A 25185-nucleotide genomic window follows, 5' to 3' on the forward strand; every position below is an offset into this window, starting at 1 on the left:
TTGTTCTTCCTCACCTTAGAAATTAGGTATAATGAGCAAATCAGTCTTAGTGACATCTGTATGTTGTATACCAGAGGGTGCACTATGTTTTCAGCAAGTGTGACAGCACCAAGATGCTGTAGTGTTAGATTTTATTCCTGTGGCCAGGTTATTATGGGAAAGAAGTGGCTCTGAAAGCAGAATCAGATTCTGTTGTTGATGGGTGAATTGCAGACAGAATGAGCTGTCATACAATGCATCCCCTATTGCAAATCTGTTGGGTACTTTGTACCCAGGTTATGTCCCTGGCAGCTGTTGCAGATAGACCGGTGTCCATCTTAACTGGTGTCTTGTTGCTGCTTTGTCTACACCCCAGCATTGTAGCCCTTCCACCATTTCAAAGGCTGTAAGCAACATGTCATTGAAAAAAAAAAAGTAATCATTCTTCTTTTTTTTTGCAGGGTTGGATTGACAGCTTCAATGGGACAAGTGGAATATTTATCGCGGTATGTCTAGTTACTACTTAAGGTGCTCTTAAAGTGGCGTTTGAGCAACTAAAATAGCAACTCCAAAGTTACTCTGCAGTCCCACTTAGAAACTGTGTAGACTAAAACCCCAACAGAATCACAGCAATATTCTGAGTTTTGTAGAAAGATGTCACACACTAGCCACACATCTTTATGCCTGTATGACCCAGAAGACAATTTATGCTGTGCTCAAATATAGGACACTGAAAGAGCATTCATGTTGCTGGTTCACTGAATGTTAATTGCAGTTTCTAAAATCTCTGAAAAAAAAAAAAAAAGAAAAAAATACAGTTTTGGACAAGTTTGCCAAATTTTCAAAGAAAGGGCAAAAGATGCATCCTCAAAACTAAGGTAATTCACAGATGTCAAAGCCTGAATCTTATAACAGTAGTTAATTATCCAGGCCAGACTACCATACCATCAATACAAGGCAGCACTGTTTTCCTTTCTTTTATCTTCATATCTGCTAAGCCTGCTGATGTAGTTTGTGACCACTCCACAGTAACAAAGACTCTGGGTCTCACTTGTCACTGCTTTACACAGGATGTCTTCATGTGCAGAGGGCACTGAAATAATGCCCCTCACTATCAACTCAGGCTCTGCCAGGAACATGGAGAATTCACTGCAGTCTTGCTTAACGTTCGCCAAATGTGCGAAACAGTGAGGAGCAAATCCATGAGATAAATAATGAATAACTTGATAAAATATTCCCTATGATACAAAAGCAATCATTACAATTTAACATATAGAATCATAGAATGCCTTGGCTTGGAAGGGGCTTTTAAAGGTCATCTAGGTCCAACCCTCTTGCAGTAAACAAGGACATCCCCTACTAGATCCCCCATCAAGCCTGATCCTCAATATCTCCAAGGGTGGAGCTTCCACTACCTCCCTGGGCAGCAGTAAAATTACACACCTTTTGTTTTGGCTTTTTTTTTTTTGTCCCCTGAACTGAAATGACTGCCTTAGGTCTGTTTGTCAATGCATAATGCTGTATAGCTATGAGCAGATATTTTTGTTCATGCATGATTTGTCCAACTTGATTACCTTGGAGAAACTGTATTGTAATCAGCCCAATGCCACCTATAAAAGGATTAGTAGTGTACAATCATAGGAGAGTAGAATAAAATCCAAATATTATCTTGTTAAAAAAGCTCATTTGTACCTGGAAGTCGAGCATAAATAGAAATTGTTCCAGTTACTTCTGAAATCTACAGGAGGGGTGAAATTAGTGGGTATGTCCTTGCTACTGCTTTTATCTGTGAAATCCCAATTACACATTTCACAAACAGTCCAAAGCCACCAAGTGCATCCTCTGTGTGTTCACAAAGTGTCGTTAGTTCCAGTTCATGTCAGTTTCTTTAAAATAAATCTCTCACAGCCTTTTACTCATTGCTGACTTCCCATAAAGCTTGCACTGCCTCTCTGCCCTACTCCCAGCATCTTGGGCTGTTTTCTTTCATGACATCTTGAAGTCATCATAATAAAGGTTTTGCAGTTTCTTAATTTTGCAGATCCACTCCTTACATTTTCATGTGACAGATTCTAACTTCTGTTATAAATGTGAGGTTTCATATTTCTCCTGATTACTTTTGAGCATGGAGGTTTTACTGAGGCCAGGTTTCACATGCAGATGCCAGCCTAGATCTTTATCTCCAGATTAATTCTGTAGAAAGTAATGATTTTAAGATTCTCAGGTCACTCTAGTAAATAACATCCTTTCCCTTCTGTATAAAAGGCTTTGACTTGTTCTGAAAGGCTTTTCAAATAGAGATGGTGTATTTGGTTCAGGATTGCAGCTCTGAGGTTCTTCAGTGTAGGAAATAAAAAGACAAATTGTTCTCATCTGCACTGAGCTCTTCAGTGATGAAATATGATGATTTGATATGTAACTATATTGAGACTTAACCAAGAAATGACAATAGGGACAGGGTGTAGGGACCAGGCTGTTTTCCATGTCCAATGGCGCTTTTTTTGTCCTGTGGGAGGCAGTGGATCTGGCTGACATCAAACAGGAGCAGAGACTCTGTGGTGTGGAGAAACCACTGCTGGTGGACAAGTATTTCTCTTGTACCATCACCAATTGCTACTGAACATTGTTGGGCTGGTACTACTTTTCTGGAATTGGAAGGTATTCACCATTAGGGAGGCCAAGAGTCTTTTAGTTTTCCAGGGGAAGTAACTACATTATTTGAATTAATATGCCAGGATACGGTGAATTGGTAAATCCTGCCTGGCAGCTTGAAAATTAACCCCTGAGCATGTAAGCTGCACATCGGTTTGAGTGACTGCAACCAGCTCTCTCAGCCAACTGTATTCCAATGTTTATTTATTAGTCAAGTGTCTTTAGTAACCTTAATGGAGAATGGTTAGTGTTTTGGTATTTGTGTGTTCAGTCCCTCTCATACTAAAATACTGATTTACTGCTGCTAACCCAACCTCATCCTGTATGGGGAGCAACTGCCAGATTTTAGTTTAGGAAAGATGTTGAGTTGCTGGAACATGTCCAGAGAAGGGCAGCAAAGCTAGTGAGGAGTTGGAGCACAAGCCCTATGAGGAGAGGCTGAGGGAGCTGGGGTTGCATAGCCTGGAGAAGAGGAGGCTCAGAGGAGAACTTATTGCTCTCTACAGCTACCTGAAGGGAGGTTGTAGCCAGGTGGCAGTTGGTCTCTTCTCCCAGGCAACCAGCAGCAGAACAAGAGGACACAGTCTCAAGCTGTGCCAGCTAAGGTTTAGGCTGGATGTTAAGAAGAAGTTCTTCACAGAAAGAGTGATTGGCCATTGGAATGTGCTGCCCAGGGAGGTGGAGTCACCATCACTGGAGGTGTCTAAGAGGAGACTGGATGAGGCCCTTGGTGCCATGGTTTAGTTGATTAGATGGTGTTGGGTGATAGGTTGGACTTGATGATCTCGAAGGTCTTTTCCAACCTGTTAATTCTATTCTATTCTATTAAGATTTGGTGCAGATGATGTTTGGGATCATCTGGGCAAAATCTCAACTCCAAACCTTGCCAGGTTGTTTTGTTTTTTTTTTTCATTCCTCAGTCACCACATCAATACTTGAGCCTGAAAATTTAATTCCACGAACAGATAGATTAGTTTGAAATATTAATGAAATATTGGAGTTGAAGTTATTCTCGATGGTCTAATTATGTTTCTGTTGTCTGCAATTGCTCACAGTTGTGAGGAGAGATTTGTTGATTGAAATAAAATTGAAAGTAATTGTATTTCCACTGGCATTTTGTCTTGCTGTTCTGTGTGACATGTAAAAAGACTTCTTTCCTTGCAAGGCAGTAAAGCTGGAGGGCAGAAACATGGATTAATTCATGTTCTGGACAATGACTGGGTCCAAAGCTCTTCAACTGGGAGGCTGTCCAGAAACATCAGACTTAGACCTGGAAATTATTTTGGAGGCTTCAGCCACAGTAGCTTCTATTTCAGTAAAGAGAAAAAAGTCAGGGACTATAAATAGAAATAAATCTATACCTGAAAAATAAATATAAAATAATTTCCAGTGTAAAAAGTAACTTTAGAAGCTTAAACCTGAAGTCTTTGGTAAATACAGAGTATTAAATATTGAAGTCATCCATATATATATATGACCTGTTAAAATGTGATAGCTGATCACACAGTAGTCTCTAGTGGGCATGAGTTCACTGCAGTGGAAAATTCATAGCTGAGCTTGATTTGCTGCTTTGGTTCCTTTTTTTCCTTCCCCCCTCCCCTCCCAATTATAAAAAATCAGTAGTAGGAGCAACAAAAAAATCATAGTGGTGTTTCAAGGAAAAGTTTTCATGACTAAGCATAACTGCAGTTCAGCTTAGGGCAGCAGAAGTTAACTGCATGGTATGGGTTTGACGAGGATGAAGTCACGTGAGGAAGCTTCCATGGTTGCCTGTGTCTGAATGTTGGTCTGTGATCCCTCTGCCAGCTGCACCAAGGATGAGATGTGTCTTAGCTCATGAAAATTAAACCAGTCATAAGTGGTATTTACCTTGCAAGCTCTAAAATGTAACAAAACTGTCTGATTATAGAAGGGGAAAGGTGGGGGAGAGAGGCAGAACAAAAAAGCCCAAACACCTCCCAGACAGGCAGCACAGTGTCCCTTAAAATCCACCAGTGACCAGTAGACAATGGTCTGTGCTTTACAAGTTTAGTAACAAATCTTAAATGCTTTTTTCATCACACCTTTCTTCTCCCCAGACTTCAGGCAAGGGCTTTTGCACAACTAGGCACTTTCTGTCTAGTTTTTGTAGTTCTGCCTAGTTGTTGCAATAGTTTGACAGCTGGAGAGCTATTTTGCCACAAAATGTGAGTCTCAGATGGAAGAAAATAATAATTAAAAGAGCTATAACGTTTTTGTTGCTGTAACTTTTAAATATTCATGGATCTGTAGAGCATATTCCTTTACTGCATCACTCAGTCCTTCTCTCTGGTTTTGCACACATCTAAATTATAAGCGCTTTTCTCCTTCCTTGCTTCACTAGCACTTCTATCCTCCTAGCTTTTTTACTGAGCTCTCAGTTTCCACATCAAACTCAACTTCATTGCATTTTATTTCCCACATGCTAGGTAGCTTGACTGCAACCTTGACTCTGCCATTGGGGGTTCTTTCTCCATTTGCTCTGTTCAGCTCTCATACCTGACACACTAGGTAAAGCTCCTTCACTCATTTTCACCTCCATGTTTCTATGTTGCTGAACATGATGGTGTCCTCTGTGATTCAGTCTGCCATGTTGTTACTATCTGTTGCTGTTCTGGAACCTCCAAAGAATAAATGGTCATCAGGGAAACCCCTTCCTTGATAAGCATTCAGGTTATATATCTCTTTGGTTGTCAGTACTTTGTAATTTCGCTCATTTCCTGAGTTTCATTGGGCAGCAAGCTCTACAAGGCAGAGGCCATGTCTTGTCTTCATCTTTGGATGTGACACAGAGATTTGGAAAAGAGCAGGGTGTGAATACATCCAAAAGCATGGGAGTGACCTTTTCAAAAAGCCTATTTGTGTCATTTTCAAAGTGGTATTTGAGGGACACTCAGACTTCTACCTGTGTCATTTCAGAAAACATAACTTAAGGTATCACCATGAATTTTACTTCAGAAAATTAAAATAGCGTGTCCAGCAGGACTAGGGAGGTTCTTCTCCCCCTCTACTCTGTCCTAGTGAGACCACATCTGGAATACTGTGTCAAAATTTTGGGCTCACTAGTTCAAGAGAGACAGGCATCTGCTAGAGAGAGTCCAACAGAGAGCCACTAAGATGATCAAGGGACTTGAGCATCTTACCTGTGAAGACAGACTGAGACATCCAGGTCTGTTAAGTCTTGAGAAGAGAAGACCCGAGAGGACATCTGATCAATGTGTATAAATATCTGATGGATGGGTGTCAAGTGGAGAGGGCCAATCTTTTTTTGGTGGTGATAATAAGACAAGGAACAGTGGATACAAACTTGAACATAGAAAGTGTCATCTCAGCATGAGGAGAAGCTTCTTTACACTGAGGGTAACAGAGCACTGGAACAGGCTGCCCAGAGAAGTTGTGGAGTATTCTTCTCTGGAGACTTTCAAAACCCAGCTGGATTTGTTCCTGTGTGGATGCCCTAGGTGATTCTTCTTTGCCAGGGGGGTGGACTTGGATGATCACTTAAGTTCCCTTCCAACCTCTAATATTCTATCATTCTGTGATGCTGTGATTCTTTCCTAGATGTATTTCTTTCATCTTGAGTTAGCCAAGAGCCACAGCTTTTCTTGTTACACATAGCACAGACACCATTGTGTTTTGGGCCTCCTCTGAACATGCAGAGCAGTGGGATCCACCTGAGTTCTGTGTTTGTTTTCACAAGAACCAAACAATCTTCTGCAGCTGGTGCCAGGCTTGAAAAGTGCTGACATGTCGCTCTGTCCTAAGGCTAAGCTGATGAAATCATATCCATGGCATTATGTCAGTGACCATCTTCCTCTGTCTTGCAGGCGGGCAAAGGGATTCTGCGGACCGTGCTTGCCAACAATGAAGCAGTGGCAGATATGATTCCAGTAGACGTCGCAATCAACCTCACCCTTGCGGCTGGGTGGTACACTGCTGTGCACAGGTGGGAAGGCACTCCTGTTTTGCCAGATTTGGGACTTTAAGGGGAGCCAAAAGCTGACTGAAAACCTGTGCAAGAACCCTTGTTGACTGATTTTTCTGGTTCTTTTGGTTTGTTTTGTTGTTTTTTTTTCCTGGATTGGCAAGGACTGAGAGTACAGAGAAACAATTAAGTTAGGAGATCTCTGAAGCTACAGGTGAGACCTGTTTCTCTGTACAATGTAAGCTCAGCTCTGTCTCTCAGAAATCATTTTTCTGAAGGCCAAGAGCTTTACTGCAGCTTTACAGCAGCCATTTTTGGGCCATTTTCTCAGGCAGTTGCATTAAGTTGCTGTTCACGTGGCTTGTAGAGCTTTCTCAGTGAAAATGCTCTGTGTTTTCCTTGGAAAATACTGCACGTTGTATTATGGTCTTATATGACATGATTATGGTCTTATATGATATGATTAAAAAAAACCCACAGCATTCTTTGTGTTGGTGAGAAGGGTGTGCATAAGTGACATTAAGCAGTTAAGAGCTTTTCCTGTGAACCTCTGACTCGGACCTTAAGTCATTCAGTAGGAAGTGTAAGCCACATGAATTTCTGGGGGTTTATGCATCTCTGAGAAGTCAATACCTGGCAAATAAAGTCAGAAATATTTTACTTTGAAAGACAGAGTAAGACCTCTGAGCTGAGTAGAAGGAGTGCTGCATACAGCAACCTAAATATAAAGATCATAAAAGGATCACAGAAGACAGCTCACCAGCTTTCAGATTTGTTTTCCTCATGATTTCATCCCTATCCATCAGCAACAGGCAAACTGCATGACCTAGGAAAATAAATACAGCTTCACTTTACATAAGCACACACACACTTCACAGTGTCACAGTATCACCAAGGTTGGAAGAGACCTCAAAGATCATTGAGTCCAACCTATCACCACAGACCTCATGACTAGACCATGGCACCAAGTGCCATGTCCAATCTCATCTTGAACATCTCCAGGAACGGTGACTCCACCTGGGCAGCACATTCCAATGACTAACGACTCTCTCAGTGAAGAACTTTCTCCTCATCTCCAGCCTAAACTTCCCCTGGTGCAGCTTGAGACTGTGTCCTCTTGTTCTGGTGCTGGTTGCCTGGGAGAAGAGACCAACCCCTTCCTGGCTACAGCCACCTTTCAGGTAGTTGTAGAGAGCAATGAGGTCACCCCTGAGCCTCCTCTTTTCCAGGCTAAACGATCCCAGCTCCTCAGCCTCTCCTCATAGGGCTTCTGAGAGCCTCCAGATAAAAAAGGCTGCAGCTTGTCCATAAAACTGAAAAAGCAGAACATGTACTGATGAGCAGTGTGTTAGCACACAGATAGACTTCTTGGATCTGGCCACAGTAGGAGAAGTGCCATTTTTTTAACTTTTCACTGGCAGAAGATACATGCTTTTAATCTAGTGCCTACACAAATAATTATTAAGCTACAGGAACAATTGCACAAATTGTATCATAGTATCATTCAGGGTTGGAAGGGACCACAAGGATCATGTAGTTCCAACCCCCCTGCCATGGGCAGGGACACCCCACACTAGATCAGGCTGGCCAGAGCCTCTTCCAGCCTGCTCTTAAGTACCTCCAGGGATGGGGCTTCAACCACCTCCCTGGACAACCCATTCCAGGGCTTCACCACTCTCATGGGGAAGAACTTCCTCCTCACATCCAGCCTGAATCTCCCCACCTCCACCTTCATTCCATTCCCCCTAGTCCTATCACTTCCTGAGAAGTCCTTCCCCAGCCTTCCTGTAGGCCCCCTTCAGATACTGGAAGGCCACAATTAGGTCAAATTGATTTAAAGCTTTATCTGGCTGGGCACAACCCCAGGGTTAGCAATCCATATAAAAAAAAAAAAAAAAAAAAAAAAGAAGAGAAACTGAGTCTTCTGTAAATTTAATTTCTCTAAAAGAGCTTCAGGTTTAGGTGCTGTCATGAAATGTGGCATGTATAGCTTACTGTTTTGTTTTTTTTTTTTCAAATCATTTAGTTAGAAAGTCAGTGTCCTTCAGGACAGGTGCCATTACTGGGGGAAATTAGATTCTAAAACTTTACAGAGAATTGCAGTCTTCACTCTGTAGTGTAGAAGCTCTACAAAGCTCTATACTAGGTGAGTTTTCCACATGGACACATGTTATGGGTTTAGTCCTTAGTGAGTTGCCATACTGAGTTTCTCACATTAAGCACTAGTATGCACATTTATGTTTAACACTCTATCAGACTTCTACACACTGATTCAAAGTCACAGAAGGTCATGGATTCATTGTTTGATACATCTTTTAGTCCTAACCATCCCTAGAAGTCTGCGGGGGATTAATAATAATTAGAATATACAGTCAAAGGCCATTATTTCACAGTGCTCTTTTTAAAAAGCACCATTTCAACTGTGCCTTATTCAGCTGCAGTTTTCAGGCAGTACTGTGAGACATTTCCTATCCCAGTATCTCAGGCTTAAGGGTCCTGTCTCCTGGTCACTTGAGTCACAGGAGTTTTTAGAAGAGAGGTTCCTCATAGGCAGCCTCCTCTAGTGCAAAAAGCCTCTGAGCACCACAGGCAACCTAGAAACAGAGCACTGTATCCTTGAGCCAAGCTGTTATCAAGGCCAGATCTTACTTCTTTTAGCATTTTGGCAGATGGCTCCAGCTGCTAATCTGGAGTAAGAAAAATGCTGTATTGATGGCATCACTTGCACCCTTGGCAAGGCAAGCTTAGAACAAAAAAAAAAGCGGTCTGACCAATTCCTGCCTTGCAGCACAGGAAGAAAGAAGACCACTGTGATCTGTGTTTATTTCCACACCCAAACAGCCACCAAACTTTATTTGGTAGTAAAGTAAGGATTTTGTTGAAATGGATTGATTTATAATCACCACCCTAACAAATGGAATTTCATAGTAGCACAAATGGAATTTATTAGTAGTACAAACCACAAAGTGATTGTGAAACACCCAGTGTATCCCGGAGGTTGGTTTGCAGCATATTAAGTGAAACTATAAAAAGAATAAATCAGGAACTTGCCAGTATGCATGCTTTACTCACTGCTTTTACAGTCTTTGAAAGGTGATATGTGGATGCTTTTTCATATGCTTTCCAGAGTCTGACTGAACCTTATCAAAACTCGGAGTTTTATGTGGTGATTTTATGTTTGTGACAGATGCCCTTTTTTCATGAGCTAATGTTACAACTTCTCGGGCTGTTAGCGTTTGTGCTCCGCTAATAAAGCTTTGGGGACTTTTCTTCATACCTTAAAATAATGCTTCTTTCTCTTTTCCAGACCGAAAAACACATTGGTGTTCAACTGCACAACAGGTGGAATCAACCCTTTTTTCTGGGGAGAAATGGGTAAGGTCTAATATAAACCTAAAAGGTGTCAAACATCAATAGCATTCCTTGGCCAGGCTTTGAAAAAGTGATTTCCTCTACGTGGCAGTCAGCATCTGCCGTTAAAACTGTGCTGCTGGGCTTTCAGCTCAGGAAAGCATCTATTCAGTTTTCATTGTGGGTGTAAGCACATAATGACCCAGCGAAGTGTGTACTTTGCTGCATTGAGGTGTTAAAGTGGTGGGAAAAGTAATAGAAAACCAGCCTCTTAATTCTATGGGAAGGTGCTCTGCATAGCTGTAACAGAACATCTGACTGAGAAGCTTTTCAGAATTTTGCAGGGCTGGGGGAGGTGTGAGAGGTGTGTGCATTGAAATCCCTTGGGCAGCCTTGATAGCGACTGAAAACTAATGCATAAAGGAAATGGAGTAGCCTTCCTTCCTCTTTCTCTGAAGAAAATTCTGAGGGGAAGCAATTGGTGTAAACTTGAGAAGGCAAACAGGCATGCCTCAAGAGCTCATTGACCACATTTTGTTTCACCACAGTCCTGGGAAGGGGGAAGGCTTCCCAGATGATTGCTGGAAAACACAGCCTGCCTTCAGAATGTGAAATGTCAGATCTTCTGTGGCTTTTTCACAGGAGTAAATGCAAAGCTCTTCACAGGCTGCTACGTCAGGCAACAGCCACTGTAGCACTACTACCTGAGGTTTACCTATTTTAATCCATTTTCAGTGCACTTTTACTGAAGAAAGAGCAATGTATTTAATGCATTGTAACTGACCTTACTCTGATACTTGGCTCATAACTGGATTTTCTAACGAAGTCATCCAAGTGCAGAAGAAGCTTGAATAAGCTGTTCATCTGCATGATGAAACGGAAGGCAGAATTTTCTCTCTGGGTGACACTGTGGGAGCTCTTTCTACCACATGTTATAGCCACAGTTTTCCAGAGATCAGCAGGCTGCAGAGGGCTATTACACAGGATCACATCAACAGGATGTTAGGAGTTGAAAGGGACCTGCAGAGATCATCGAGTCCACCCCCCTGCCAGAGCAGGACCATGGAATCTAGTGCATCCAGATGGGTGCAGATTCATAAATAGGAAGTAGGAGGAAGAGCAAAATGTTGCTCTTAAAGATGTTGCATGGTTTAGGGAATTAGTTTGGGAAAGATTTCTTGCATTAGGATGTAATGACTGTGACTATCTACTCTGAATTTTCAATTGAGTCTCCTACCAATTTCTCTTTCGGTAAATATGCACAATTGAAAAATCTTTATATTTGTGATAGAACTTTTTAACCCATTATTTGGCAGCCAGTATTATGGCATGAGCTTCCACAAGGCCTTTCAGAGCCATGATCTGTCTTAAATAAGAGTTACCACTGAGTGGTCCAACCCCTGCACAGAATGACCAAACTCAACTCACCATTTTCCTCCTTCAGAATGGAGCAGCATCTGCTCCTAGAACTGTCACCTTTTCTTTTTAAAAGCTTGTTTCCAATGGTGTGTAGCTCTGCTAATTTTCCAGGCTGAAATAGTTGATGCCAGGTGTCTACCTCCAGTGTTTTTTCAGTGTTTTCAGAAGAATTTTTCTTCATTGTGAAGGAAGCTGTTTGATGCTGACATACAGGGGACATAGGATTAGTAAATGGAAGGAGTGTCTGTTCAAGGAGACTTGGGAGGCTGAACTAGCACAGAGTCCGTAACTGGTCATTGAGATGAAGGGCTGTGAGAGAGAGACTGGAAGCTATTGAGAATCAAAGGTGTGGAATGGGAGTCATCTGGCATGAGACTGAGAATTTTAATGCAAATCAAACACGGTGTTTGCAGAGGGGAGGATCTGGGCTCTACCTGGTTAGGGAGACTTCCACAAGGGCCAGCTGTATGACAGGTTGGAAGAGACCTCTGGAGATCATTGAGTCCAACCCCTCTGCCAGAGCAGGACCATAGAATCTAGCACGGGTCACACAGGAACACACCCAGATGGGTCTTGAAAGTCTCCAGAGAACGAGACTCCACGACCTTTTTGGGCAGCCTGTTCCAGTGCTCTTTGACCCTCACAGTGAAGAGGGTCCTCGGTCCTCCTTGTGTTAAGGCGGAAACTTCTGCACTGTAGTTTATATGCACTGCCCCTTGTCCTATCACAGGGTGCAACTGACCAGAGCCTGTCCCCTCCCTCTTGACATCCAGCCCTCAGGTATTTATAAACATTTATTACATCTTCTCTCAGTCTTATCTTCTCCAGACTGAACAACCCCAGGTCTCTCAGCCTCTCCTCACAGGGCAGTGCTCCAGTCCCTCAGTCATCCTGGTAGCCCTATGCTGGACTCTGTCCAGTAGATCCCTGTCCCTCCTGAACTGGGGAATCCAGAACTGGATGCAATATTCCAGGTGAGGTCTCACCAGGGCAGAGTAGAGGGAGAGGAAAACCTACCTTGATCTGTTGGACACATTTATCTGTGTGAAGCATTTCAGGCAACAACTGCTCGTTTTTCCTAGCAAAGTTTTTGTCTGCCACTATTAAGCCTAGAGTTAGATTGTGTTTCAATTAGGCAACTAATGGAGTCATCAATTTCAATGCCAGAAGGGGGACCATGAGATGATCTTGTCCAAGCCCTGTTGCACAGGTCACAGAACTCTGAGCATGTTAAGCACTGTAACATGGGCTTTACTACAGCCTGTTGATGTGGTTGTGCCAACCCAGCTGAAATTCAGTGCCTGAGTGGAAGCTGACTGCCTGTTCCCTTGCAGAGCGGTACGTCATGTCCACGTTCAAGAGGAACCCGCTGGAGCAGGCCTTCCGGACACCTAACGCACACCTGACCTCCAACTACCTGATAAACCAGTACTGGGTAACTGTCAGCCACAAGGCGCCAGCCATACTCTACGACCTGTACATGAGGCTCACAGGGAGAAAGCCCAGGTAAGACATGGCACGTGCCCACAGCTTACTGCACCCCTGCTGCTCTTCTGGACAGCAGGCCTCTGACAAGGTCTCAGTGCTGGTTGCCTCCACCTGGAGTCTTCTTCCCATCTCGCTTTCTTGAGGAGATAGTTAATGTGGTTGCTTTTCTTTTTGAACAAAGCGCACTCTGGGGTTCCCACACTTTCCAGTAACCAAGGGACAGCAAATCTTCTAAACTCTTCTTCACTCACTGCAGAGGTTCTTAAGACAGAAGATGAGGAGTGGTAGTTACACTGTCCTCTCTGTAGAAAGGCTGCCACCTTTGCAAATTTCCTGCATAAGGACTTGAGATTGGCAAGATTCAGATCATTCCAGCTGATGTTTCTTTTCCTGTAAATCAGATACGTAATCAGTCATTGCCAGCGCCGTCCCAGCAGCCTGTAATCTAGAAAGCAGTTGGTTGAAATCTAGAAAGCAGTTGTTTGAAAACTGGAAATCAGTTGTTTGGAATCTAGAAAGCAGTTGGTTGGAACCTAGAAAGCGGTTGAAATCTAGAAGACAGTTGGTTGGCATCTAGACAGCAGTTGGTTGGAATCTGGAAAGCAGTTTTTTTCTGAGGGTGAATAAATTCAGAGTTGTATTTATGAGGACAGGTTACCTTTACATGGCCATTATTTGAGCCTTGGCTAGGACATGCACATGTCCCATGTGGAAGAAACCCTGGCATATGTGACGTAACTCAGCCAACATCCTCCTTTATTCCCTGCAACCACAGGAGAGAACTTATTGTGCAACACAAGAACAGTCTGGCAGCACTGTGTTGATTTTAGCTGCTCTATGCTCCTCTGCTACTTAGAAAGCTGGCTTCAGCTGTCTGCAAGGAAATCTGTGGAGGATGTATTGCTCTGCTTTCTCTCTTGCATTCTGCTGTGGAGGGAGATTGGTCCACGAAAACACTTCTGGTTATCCAGGAGGCAAGAATTACCTCAAAAATAGAGGTAAACTGGATATGACCAACAATAGGCTGGCATCTCCAAACTCTTGAAACAGACTGCAGTAAGATCTTGGCATTACCATTACTATTGATGTTTCTTTTCATAAAGCTGATGGGCATAAGCAGCCAATGGGCATTGTCTGCAGTACTGTACTTAAATTTCAAATAGAGCTCAACCTGAACTCATGCTGAGAAAGGTATCTTCTCCTGATTTGCAAACTGAGCAAACATGGCTTAGCAATGAACTTGAGTTAACCACATTTGGGGTTTTTTTGTTTGGTTGGTTTTGATTTTGTTTGTGGTTTTGTTGTTGTTGTTTTTTGGTTGGGTTTGGGTTGGTTTTTTTTGGTCAGTTGGTTTTTATTGTAAATATAATTCCCCTTTTCTTTTCACACACTACATAAGCTCATCCAGCTATGACAGGCTGAGGGAGCTGGGATTGTTCAGCCTGAAGAAGGCTCCAGGAAGACTTAATAATGGCTTTCCAGTACCTAAAGGGGGCCTACAAGAAGGATGGAGAGAGACTGTTTACAAAGGCCTGTAGTGATAGGACAAGGGGCAATGGCTTCAAACTAGAGAGGAGTAGATTTAGAATAGAATAGAATAGAATAGAATAAACCAGGTTGGAAGAGACCTTCAAGATCATCGCGTCCAACCTATCACCCAACACCACCCAATCAACTAACCCATGTAACCAAGCACCCTGTCAAGTCTCCTCCTGAACACCTCCAGTGACGGCGACTCCACCACCTCCCCAGGCAGCCCATTCCAATGGGCAATCACTCTCTCCGTGTAAAACTTCCTCCTGACCTCCAGCCTGAACTTCCCCTGGCGCAGCCTGAGACTGTGTCCTCTTGTTCTGGTGCTGGCTGCCTGGGAGAAGAGACCAACCTCTGCCTGTTTACAACCTCCCTTCAGGTAGTTGTAGAGAGCAATAAGGTCACCCCTGAGTCTCCTCCTCTCCAGGCTAAGCAGCCCCAGCTCCCTCAGTCTCTCCTCATAGGGCTTGTGTTCCAAGCCCCTCACTAACTTCGTTGCCCTTCTCTGGACTCGCTCCAGCAAGTCAACATCCTTTCTAAACTGAGGGGCCCAGAACTGGACACAGTACTCAAGGTGTGGCCTAACCAGTGCAGTGTACAGGGGCAGAATGACCTCCCTGCTCCTGCTGGCCACACTGTTCTTAATGCAGGCCAGGATGCCATTGGCCCTCTTGGCTGCCTGGGCACACTGCAGGCTCATGTTCATCCTACCATCAACCAGCACCCCCAGGTCCCTCTCTGCCTGGCTGCTCTCCAGCCACTCTGACCCCAGCCTGTAGCACTGCATGGGGTTGTTGTGGCCAATGTGCAGAACCCGACACTTGGATGCGTTAAATCTCATGCCGTTGGACTCTGCCCATCTGTCCAGTCTGTCGAGGTCTCTCTGCAGAGCCTCTCTACCCTCTAGCAGATCAACTCCTGTCCCCAGCTTGGTGTCATCAGCAAATTTACTGATGATAGACTCAATGCCCTCATCCAGATCATCAATAAAGATGTTAAAGAGCATGGGGCCCAGCACTGATCCCTGGGGGACTCCGCTACTGACTGGCTGCCAGCTGGATGTGACACCATTCACCACCACTCTCTGGGTTCGGCCATCCAGCCAGTTCCTAACCCAGCTCAGAGTGCTGCTGTCCAAGCCATGGGCTGACAGCTTGGCCAGGAGTTTGCTATGGGGGACGGTGTCAAAGGCCTTGCTGAGGTCCCGGTAAACTACATCCACAGGCCTCCCCACATCCACCAGGCGGGTCACCTGATCATAGAAGGAGATCAGGTTGGTCAGGCAGGACCTGCCCTTCCTAAATCCATGTTGGCTGAGCCTGATCCCTTGGCCATCCTGTAAGTGTTGTGTTATTGCACTCAGGATGACCTGTTCCATGATCTTGCCTGGCACTGAGGTCAGGCTGACAGGCCTGTAATTCCCTGGCTCATCCAACCGGCCCTTCTTATGGATGGGCACCACGTTGGCCAGCTTCCAGTCCTCTGGAACCTCGCCAGTGAGCCAGGACTGCTGAAAAATGATGGAGAGTGGCTTGGCCAGCTCCTCTGACAGCTCCCTCAGCACCCTAGGATGGATCCCATCTGGTCCCATGGACTTGTGGGGATCCAGGCGGCTGAGCAGATCACCAACTACCCCATTTTGGAACAGTGGAAAACTATGCTGCTCCCTGGCTCCTTCTGCCAGCTCTGCAGGCCAGCTGTCTGGAAGACATTCTGTCCTGCTGGTAAAAATTGAGGCAAAGAAGGTGTTAAGTATCTCTGCCTTTTCCTCATCCCTTATCACAACGTTCCCCTCCGTGTCCACCAAGGAGTGGAGGTTGTCTCTGCCCTTCCTCTTACTATTAATGTATTTATAGAAGGACTTTTTGTTGTCCTTCACAGCAGAGGCCAGACTAAGCTCCAAATGCGCTTTTGCCTCCCTAATTTTCTTCCTGCAAGACCTAGCAACATCCTTAAATTTTTCACGGGTTGCCTCCCCTCTCTTCCAAAGGTGATACACCCTCTTTTTTTCCCTTAGTTCCATTAAAAGTTCTTTAACCATCCAGGCTGGCCGTCTGCCCCGGCGTCTCATCTTCCGGCACATTGGCACAGCCTGTCCCTGAGCCTTCAACAGTTCTTCCTTGAAGTAGGACCAGCTCTCCTGGACCCCTTTGTTTTTAAGGGCTTTATCCCAAGGAACCCTCTGAATTAGTTCCTTGAGTAGCCTGAAGTCCGCCCTCCGGAAATCCAGAGTGGAGGTCTTCTTGCTACCCTTCCTAGCTTGACCAAATAATGAGAATTCAATTATCTCGTGGTCACTGGCCCCTAAGCACCCTCCGACCACCACATCACCCACCAACCCTTCCCTATTGGTGAAGAGGAGGTCAAGCATAGCCTTGCCCCTGGTAGGCTCTCGCAGCACCTGGGATAAGAAGCTGTCCTCCATGCATTCTAAGAACCTCCTAGATTGCCACTTCTCTGCTATGTTAAGATCCCAGCAGATATCAGGCAAGTTGAAGTCACCCATGAGAACAAGGTCAGGCGATCTTGAGACAGCCTTAAGCTGCCTATAGAATGACTCATCAACATCCTTCTCCTGGTTGGGTGGTCTATAACAGGCTCCAACCAGGATGTCAGCCCTGTTGGCCTTCCCTCTAATTCTTACCCACAGGCACTCAACCCGATCGTCCCTAATCTCCGTCTCAATGGCATCTAGTGCCTCCCTGACATACAGGGCCACCCCTCCACCCCTTCTTCCTTGCCTGTCTCTCCTGAAGAGCCTGTAGCCATCAATTGCAGCACTCCAGTCATGTGAGTCGTCCCACCACGTCTCTGTGATGGCAACTACATCATAACTTTCCTGCTGCAGCAAGGCTTCCAGCTCCTCTTGTTTGTTGCCCATGCTTCGTGCATTAGTGTACATGCACTTCAGCCGGGCTGCTGGTTTCACCTCTGGCTCTGGCTTATCACCCCCAGACCCCAGCCTGGGGGGACTGGTTTCAACCCCTTCCCCCTTCGAAACTAGTTTAAAGCCCTGTCTATGAGACCTGCCAATTCCCTCCCCAGAATCTTTTTCCCTTTGAGGGATAGGCCATTCTCGTACACTCTGATCTTACCCCTCCTCTGGGACAGATGTGCTCCATCTGTTGCCAGCTGGCCTGGTGCAGCAGAAAGTTTTTCAAGATCAAAAAACCCAAAATTCTTTTGCCTGCACCAGCCCCTAAGCCACTTGTTGACTTCAGCTGCTGACCTGTTCCTTATGGTATTCCCACCTGCAACTAAGGGTATAAGACGAAAAAATTATTTGTGCCCCTGATCCCTCAACCAGGTCTCCCAGGGCCCTGAAGATTGGATGTTAGGAACATGAGGGTACAATGAGGGTAGTGGAACACGGGAACAGGTTGCCCAGAGTGGTGTTTGGGGCCCCATCCCTGGAGATATTCATGATGAGGCTCAACAGGGCTCTGGGCAGCCTGATCTAGTTGAGGATACCCCTGCTGACTGCAGAATAGGTTGGACTAGAAGACCTCCGGAACTTCCTTCCAACCCAGACCATTCTATGACTCTATGACTGCAGTGTGGTAGAAAGAGTAGTAGCAAGTCATTGTTTCTTTTTATCACAGCTACCTAAATATAAGGCCTTTATGGTATAAAGGCAGGAAACCATTAAAAAAAAAAAAAAAAAAAAAAGGCTGAATGTCATAGAAACTGCTTTAATATTTCTCTGTACTTCATCCCTCTGCTTCAAAGAGAGCACCTAGGCTTAACTTTCTTCTTGTCACACCCATCTATTGAAGCTCAAGCTAACTTCATGGCAGTTTCTTGAATTCTCTCCATTACCTTAGGTTGGATTTGCAAGCAGAAAGGAGAAAGTTTTTGACTCGGAGCAAGACTCAGGCTTTAGTACCCTGCTGGATCTATATTCAAGTTACCATGAAGTGATGGGTTATCATGGGGAATAAGTCTATCTGGGAGCTGGTGGTGGTTTTGCAAGTCTAATGTTTATTAAAGGTCAGCCCATGGCCTTCACTAATTTGAATTGCAGAGTATTTTGGGAGGACTGGATTGTAGTTCTTCCTGTAGTTATCATATGCAGTACCCCATCTACCAAAGGGTAGGTACAGGAGTCATCTTTCAGTTGCAGACTTTTATATATTGCCTTTCCTGAGAAGCTTACTTTAAGTGTTGGTACATTTCACATAAATTGCCAGCAAAGCTGCTGTGAATGGCTTACTGTTATTGCAGCACATCCATCCCTGACTTGGAAAATAATATGGTTTATATCATTAGTAGTCTCCTAGGGTAATCTGTTGCACCTGAGAATCGGCTCAAGCAAATAAAGAAATCATTGCTGTAAACAGTTTTCTGAAAGACAAGATTAATTTCTGAAGTCTAACTCATGAGGCTATCAGTGGCAGCTAATACTTGCATTATTCCTTCACAGTGGAGAGATTGTCTATAAGAAGCCTTTGTCAAAGCTTCTCAGAAGCTGCAGAAAAGCAAGTTTCTACTCAGCTGGTATTTTTCTGTAGATCATTCCTTCAGCCAAATCAGTCAATATTTTGAATGTGGTCACATTTGAACTCAGTCAGTTAACATGAAAACCAGTTTTCATGGGTACCTCTTTGGATGCTTCATTTCTCGTTTTTACTCTTACTTTTAGCCACTCAGATATGTTGCTTTGAGTAGATCTACAATCAGAGTTACTCTACCCACATTGGTAGGAGGCTGTGTGGATAGCCTATTTTAAAAACATAAGTAGAGACACACAGTTGAATATTGATTTTTTTGTTTTTTTCCTTACAGATTCCATTAGCTCTAAGCACTCTAAAAACAATGATGGTTTTGGGGATCTGGTTTGAGGGACAACTTCAGATCACAGAATGTTAGGGGTTGGAAGGAATCTCTGAAGATCATTGAGTCCAACCCACCTGCCAGAGCAGGACTATAGAATCTAGCACAGGTCGCACAGGAACGCATCCAGATGGGAAAGGAAAGTCTCCAGAGAAGGAGACTCTACAACCTCTCTGGGCAGCCTGTTCCAGTAACCCTTACAGTGAAGAAGTTCCTCCTCATGTTAAGGTGGAACCTCCTGTGCTGGAGTTTCTATCCATTGCCCCTCGGCCTATCACAGGGTGCAACTGATCAGAGCCTGTCCCCTCCCTCTTGACTCCCAGCCCTCAGATATTTAGAAACATTTATTAAATCCCCTCTCAGTCTTATCTTCTCCAGACTAAGCAGCCCCAGGGCTCTCAGCATCTCCTCAACAGGGCAATACTCCAGTCCCTTCATCATCTTGGTAGCCTTCCATTGAACTTTCTCAAGTAGACCCCTGTCCCTCTCAAACTGGGGAGCCCAGAACTGGATGTAATATTGCAGATGAGGTCTCACCATGCAGAGTAGAGGGGAAGGAGAACCTCCCTGGATCTGCTGGTCACATTTCTGTTAATGAACCCCAGAATCCCTTTGGCTCTCTGGGCCACAAGGGCATATGGCTGACCCATGGATAACTTGTTATCCACCAGGACTCCCAGGTCCTTCTCCACAGGGCTGCTCTCTAGCAGATCACCTCCCAACCTGTACTGGTGCAGTTTATTATTCCTTCCCAGTTGCAGGACTCTGCACTTATCCTTTTTGAACCTCTGCCCAGCTCTCAGTCTGTCTAAGTCTTGCTGAATGGCTGCACAGCCTTCAGGTGTCTCAGCCAAGCCTCCCAGTCTGGTACCATCAGCAAAGTTGCTGAGCAGGCACTCATTGATGAAGATGTTGAACAGATCTTTGCAAACTAGCCCTATGCTTTGTTTTCCAAGTTCCTAATAGGTACTAAAATATTCACAAAGCTTTACCCCATCCTATTTGCCTACACAGGCACAACTTGGGACATTAATATGGAGTAATTTTAAAGTACTTTAGGTTAAATGCATTCAATCAGCATGCACATAATTATTCAGAGTGAGGGCTGCCTTTATCTGGCAGTGCGCTTTGCCACCTTAATTCTGTGTAGCAGTGCCTATGTGAGGTTTTGGTGCTCTTAGAGTTCGCTTTGGGTAAGCTGTGCAGTTCTCTTATGATGTACTCATTGTGCCTTTTCTGCTGTGCTTAGTGCTTATTGTCGTGGCAATCACATCTGCACACGGAGAAGCCAGCCTGGCACCATTCTTCCCCAGACTGCCACTTTTTATTTGTCATGGCAACTGTGCAACCCTCTGGGCAGCTCAACATTTCTCATCAAAACAGCTCTGTTTTCTAAAGAAATCAGCCTTTTGATGCTCTCTCTTGCCCTTATCCAGTCTGAGAGAACATGGTGTTCTCTCAGAACTGACCAAGTGCTGTACGTCATGCTTTAAACCAGCTGCCTTCCAGAGGCCCTTTGTGCTCTGACTGTAGGGAAAACTGGAAAACAATGCTGCGAGGCAGGATGGCATTACTGTCATCCCCTTTCATACAAAAAGATGAATGATAAAAAAGGCTCAAGACATGTGAGAGACTTGAACTTAATTTCCAAAGTCCCTGTTAAGTGGACATGCCTCTGAAGCAGCTTTCATCTTCACCAGAACATTCATGCTCCAGCAGAAATTCAAAGAGTTCCCCCTCCTCCTACCTCCCAAAATAAAAGCCTATGGACTTGGATGATTTTCAAGGAGCACATACTATCAGACCCTGCATGTATAATGAAGAACACAAAAAGCAATCCAGATTGCCACTATCTTACAGAGGGAGAGGAACAGCTTCTAGGAAATAGGATATTTTTTTTTTTTTTTTTTTGTGAGAGATCAAAGAAACCCAAAGACCTGAAAACCACACCACAAAGCTGAGTGGTGTAGGTGATGCTCTGAAGGGAAGGGGTGTAGTCCAAAGGCAGAGACCTTGGCAGGCTAGAGAGCTGGGCCCATGTGAGCCTCAGCAGGTTCAACAAGGCAAACTACAAGGTCCTGCACCTGGGTCAGGGCAATTCCAAGCACAGTTCCAGACCAGGTGATGAGTGGATTGAGAGCAGACCTGCAGAGAAAGATTTGGGGTGTCAGTGGCTAAAAAACAGAGTATGAGCTGGCAATGTGCGTTCAGCCCAGAAAGCCAACCGTGTCCTGGGCTGCACCAAAAGAAGTGTGATGGGCAGGTCAAGGGAGGTGATTTTGTCCCTCTACTCTGCTTTCATGAGACCCCACCTGGTGAACTGTGTCCAACTCCAGGAAGTCCAGAAGAAGACCACACAGAGGAGGACCACACAGATGATTAGGGACTGCAGTACCCCTCCTATGAGGGCAGGCTGAGAGACTTCGGGTTGCTTATCCAGAGAGACCTTAGAGTGGCATTCTAGTACTTAAAAGTGGGCCTACAGGAAGGATAGGTAAGGACTTTTTATCAGGGAATACAGTGATGGGATGAGCACTAATGATTTTAAACTGAAAGAGGGTATCTTTAGGTTAGATATTAGGAAGAAATTCTTCCTAGAGAAGCTAGGCTTGCTGAGCAACTTCTCAGCAACTTCTCAGTGCTCATCAGGAACTGCAATTTTTATTTTTGTGTGTTGGTGAAAACACAGAGCAAACTGACAGCTTTTGCATAAGGTCAAACTGCCTGTCCACCTCTGATGCTTCCCTTCTGTTTCAGAATGATGAAGATTATCAATCGACTGCACAAGTCTATGATGCTCCTACAGTATTTTTCCACCCAGTCCTGGGATTGGTCTTCAGATAATATGAATATGTTAATGAGTCACCTTAACACAGAGGACAAAAAGGTAAGTATGTCTTGAATATGGATTGCCAATCTCCAGCTCTCTTCAAGTGCAGCAATTATTTTTAGTGTATTGTTGAGCTTTTGAGTGACATTCAGAGTACTGGAACTGACTTCAGTCTCAATTAATTTATTTCCTCCTTTGTTTATTAAATAACTTATCAGGAGTCTTCTGTCTGTTACAGTAGAATATTTTCGCCTGAGGTGTATTGCTTGGTCTTCTGAGAGAGCTCAATCACTGAAGTCTTTCTGGTTAACACGGCAGTTGTGGTGGATGATCTAGGATGGAAACTGCTTGAAAGGTTTTAATGGGCACTGCACAGGGAAGCTGCATTAACACTTAAAATCTAACCCTGAACAACATGAAAAAAAGTTCTCATTTTATTTAAGTCCCTGAAGAGGAATTAATTTGCAGGATGCCAAGCTCTGTTGTAATCTTTATAGGTTTGAAATACTAGTCCTCAAGAATGGGATTGTTAACTGAAACACTGAAAGGAATACAAAGAGAAGATTAGTGATAAGCTTGAGTCCAACCTTGGTCGGTATCTCCTTCCAAAGAGGTACATAGGCATTCACATCAAACTGGTCTCACATCATGAGAGTTTTGCACAGATTCCTAGGAGTAGAATCAAGAGTTTCCTTTTCTAATCTGCAGTGAAAGTGCATGCAGCAAATTCTAAGGGCACTGGCACTGATGTGAGTACAGCAGATTATGAGAAAGATTAAAATAAAAAATGAGCATCAGAGAGCTAGAGAGTGGGTTTAGTCTTGCCAGGCTGCTTATGATAACTTCATGAAATGCATGTATGCTGTAAGCAGTATTCAGGCTTGGTAGTTCATGGGCAGCAAAGGTTACTGTACAAATCTGACAGACACACCAGGATCTGTACAGTAGCTAATCCATCTCCGCTCAAGTTACTGCTGATCTAATACCAAAGCTCTTGCACCAAATTAAGTGGCCCGGATTGGCTTGTGGGTGAGAGGAGGGTCTTGTTCTGAGTGTCTTCCGTTTGAAGACCCTGTAAATAAGAAACACCATTCACTTCACTCCTTCATTTAAATAATAATAATCATTCTTGACAGCAAAACATCTCCCTCTTTGCAAATCTTTTCTTTGCTCTGATAGACAGAACAACTGCCTGAGAGCAGGCTAACCCTTTTTTCCAGTATAAACATCTGAATTTAACTGGAGTGATTAGAAAATAAAATCTCATTGCAGAACTAATGCCAAACACCAGAGTAACCCATTCCTTGGGCTTCTGTCAGTCTAGTTGCTGAGAGAGAATGCAGTACAGCAGAGAGTAACACTGATGCAGAGGTGTTGACTTGATGTCCAATTCATTTATTTACACTTAATTCTAGCTTGGAGGTTTTCATATGAATCCATGTAGCTGTATGGAATGCTATTTTCCTTCCATGGTTGTGTGTGTGCAGAAATACATGCATTTGTGCAAAAATTGCCACCTGAAAGGCAAACTTGCCTTTATTTTCTGCCAGCTAGTAATAAATTTCTGCTTGTCTTGCTCTAATTCCCAGCTGGATAAGATATTAATTGACAGCTCTGTTAGTGCCCATGTCTTCTTGGTGGCTTTAACTTCAGTGGGGGGCAGGGCTTGTCAAGAATGAAGGTCAGTGAAGCATTTGTGCTTAAAGTGAGCTTGTTTTGAACTTGGGTATTTAACTTCTGTTTGGGTTTTTTTTGTGTGTCTTGAAATCCTAGTTATACAACTTCGATGTTCGTCAGCTGCACTGGTCAGAATACATTGAAAGCTACTGCCTAGGTGCTAAGAAGTACTTGCTGAACGAGGACATGGCTGGCATTCCAGCAGCAAAGCAGCACTTACGAAAGTAAGTCATAACCCAGTGACAAGGGCAAGAGTTCCTGGCTGCTTGAATGGCTTTTGAAGAAAATTATCCTACTTTGAAGCAATTGTTGAACGCTATGGAGATAAATACAGTGTAGTTGTAGATGTTGTGCCCTCCCAACAAATCACAGTATAACTATCACAGTATAACTAACTAAGGTTGGAAGAGACCTCGAGGATCATCGAGTCCAACCTATCAACACAGACCCCATGACTAGACCATGGCACCAAGTGCCACGGCCAATCTCCTCTTGAACACCTCCAGGGATGGTGACTCCACCACCTCCCTGGGCAGCACATTCCAATGACGAACGACTCGCTCGGTGAAGAACTTTCTCCTCACCTCGAGTCTAAACCTCCCCTGGCGCAGCTTGAGACTGTGTCCCCTTGTTCTGGTGCTGGTAGCCTGGGAGAAGTGACCAACCCCTTCCTGGCTACAACCACCCTTCAGGTAGTTGTAGAGGGCAATGAGGTCACCCCTGAGCCTCCTCTTCTCCAGGCTAAACAATCCCAGCTCCCTCAGCCTCTCCTCATAGGGCTTGTGCTCAAGGCCTCTCCCCAGCCTTGTTGCCCTTCTCTGGACACGTTCAAGTGTCTCAATGTCCTTCTTAAACTGAGGGGCCCAGAACTGGACACAGGACTCAAGGTGCGGCCTAACCAATGCAGAGTCCAGGGGCACAATGACTTCCCTGCTCCTGCTGGCCACACTATTCCTAATGCAGGCCAGGATGCCACTGGCCCTCTTCGCCACTTGGGCACACTGCTGGCTCATATTCAGGCGGCTGTCGATCAGTACCAAGTAATGAAGCTGCAGTGCATAAGAGTAAAAATAATCAATGCAGAAGATCTTTGTCATTCAGAATCAGAATAGAAAAGTGTCAGATTTGGATTTTGTGAAGCTCCTAGAAGTTTTTAGCAATTCAAAGACAATGCATAAGAAACTTAAGCATGTTTATGTTTTTATATTTCAGTTTAAAGTTGAAGTGTCTGATTGCCTGGGGGAATGGGTAAAACTTCTCCAAAATCAGTAGAGAGCTTATGCATTCAGTCCCTGGTGACAGTTTAAGAGTCTGAATGAGCAGATTGAGATTGTCCTTCTATTCAGTTAAGGACTGTGCTCCTCCTGTCTTCTCTAGCCGTTTCTCTGTGAAGTGCAGGCAAAATGAGAAGGAGCAGCTCTCTTGGAATAGGAACCTGGTTGCTTCCTTCAAGAAAACCATTCTTGTGCGCTGTAAATGC

At 44.4% G+C, this 25185-nt stretch overlaps 1 protein-coding gene across 9 annotated transcripts in view; it reads left to right on the top strand.

Moving 5' to 3' along the window:
* FAR2 (fatty acyl-CoA reductase 2) overlaps nucleotides 1-25185 on the top strand; it is a 142750-nt gene that overhangs the window by 110770 nt on the left and 6795 nt on the right. For all 9 annotated transcript variants that reach the window (XM_068162416.1, XM_068162417.1, XM_068162413.1 and 6 more), the window contains 6 exons: nucleotides 441-485; nucleotides 6477-6595; nucleotides 9882-9949; nucleotides 12679-12850; nucleotides 21956-22085; nucleotides 23802-23929. In XM_068162416.1, the coding sequence (XP_068018517.1) occupies nucleotides 441-485; nucleotides 6477-6595; nucleotides 9882-9949; nucleotides 12679-12850; nucleotides 21956-22085; nucleotides 23802-23929 (662 nt within the window). The remainder of the gene's footprint in view (nucleotides 1-440; nucleotides 486-6476; nucleotides 6596-9881; nucleotides 9950-12678; nucleotides 12851-21955; nucleotides 22086-23801; nucleotides 23930-25185) is intronic.

The sequence above is a fragment of the Melanerpes formicivorus genome, unplaced genomic scaffold, assembly GCF_026170545.1.
Source record: "Melanerpes formicivorus ecotype bairdi unplaced genomic scaffold, bMelFor1.0.p_v2 SCAF_64, whole genome shotgun sequence".
NCBI classification, from domain to species: domain Eukaryota; kingdom Metazoa; phylum Chordata; class Aves; order Piciformes; family Picidae; genus Melanerpes; species Melanerpes formicivorus.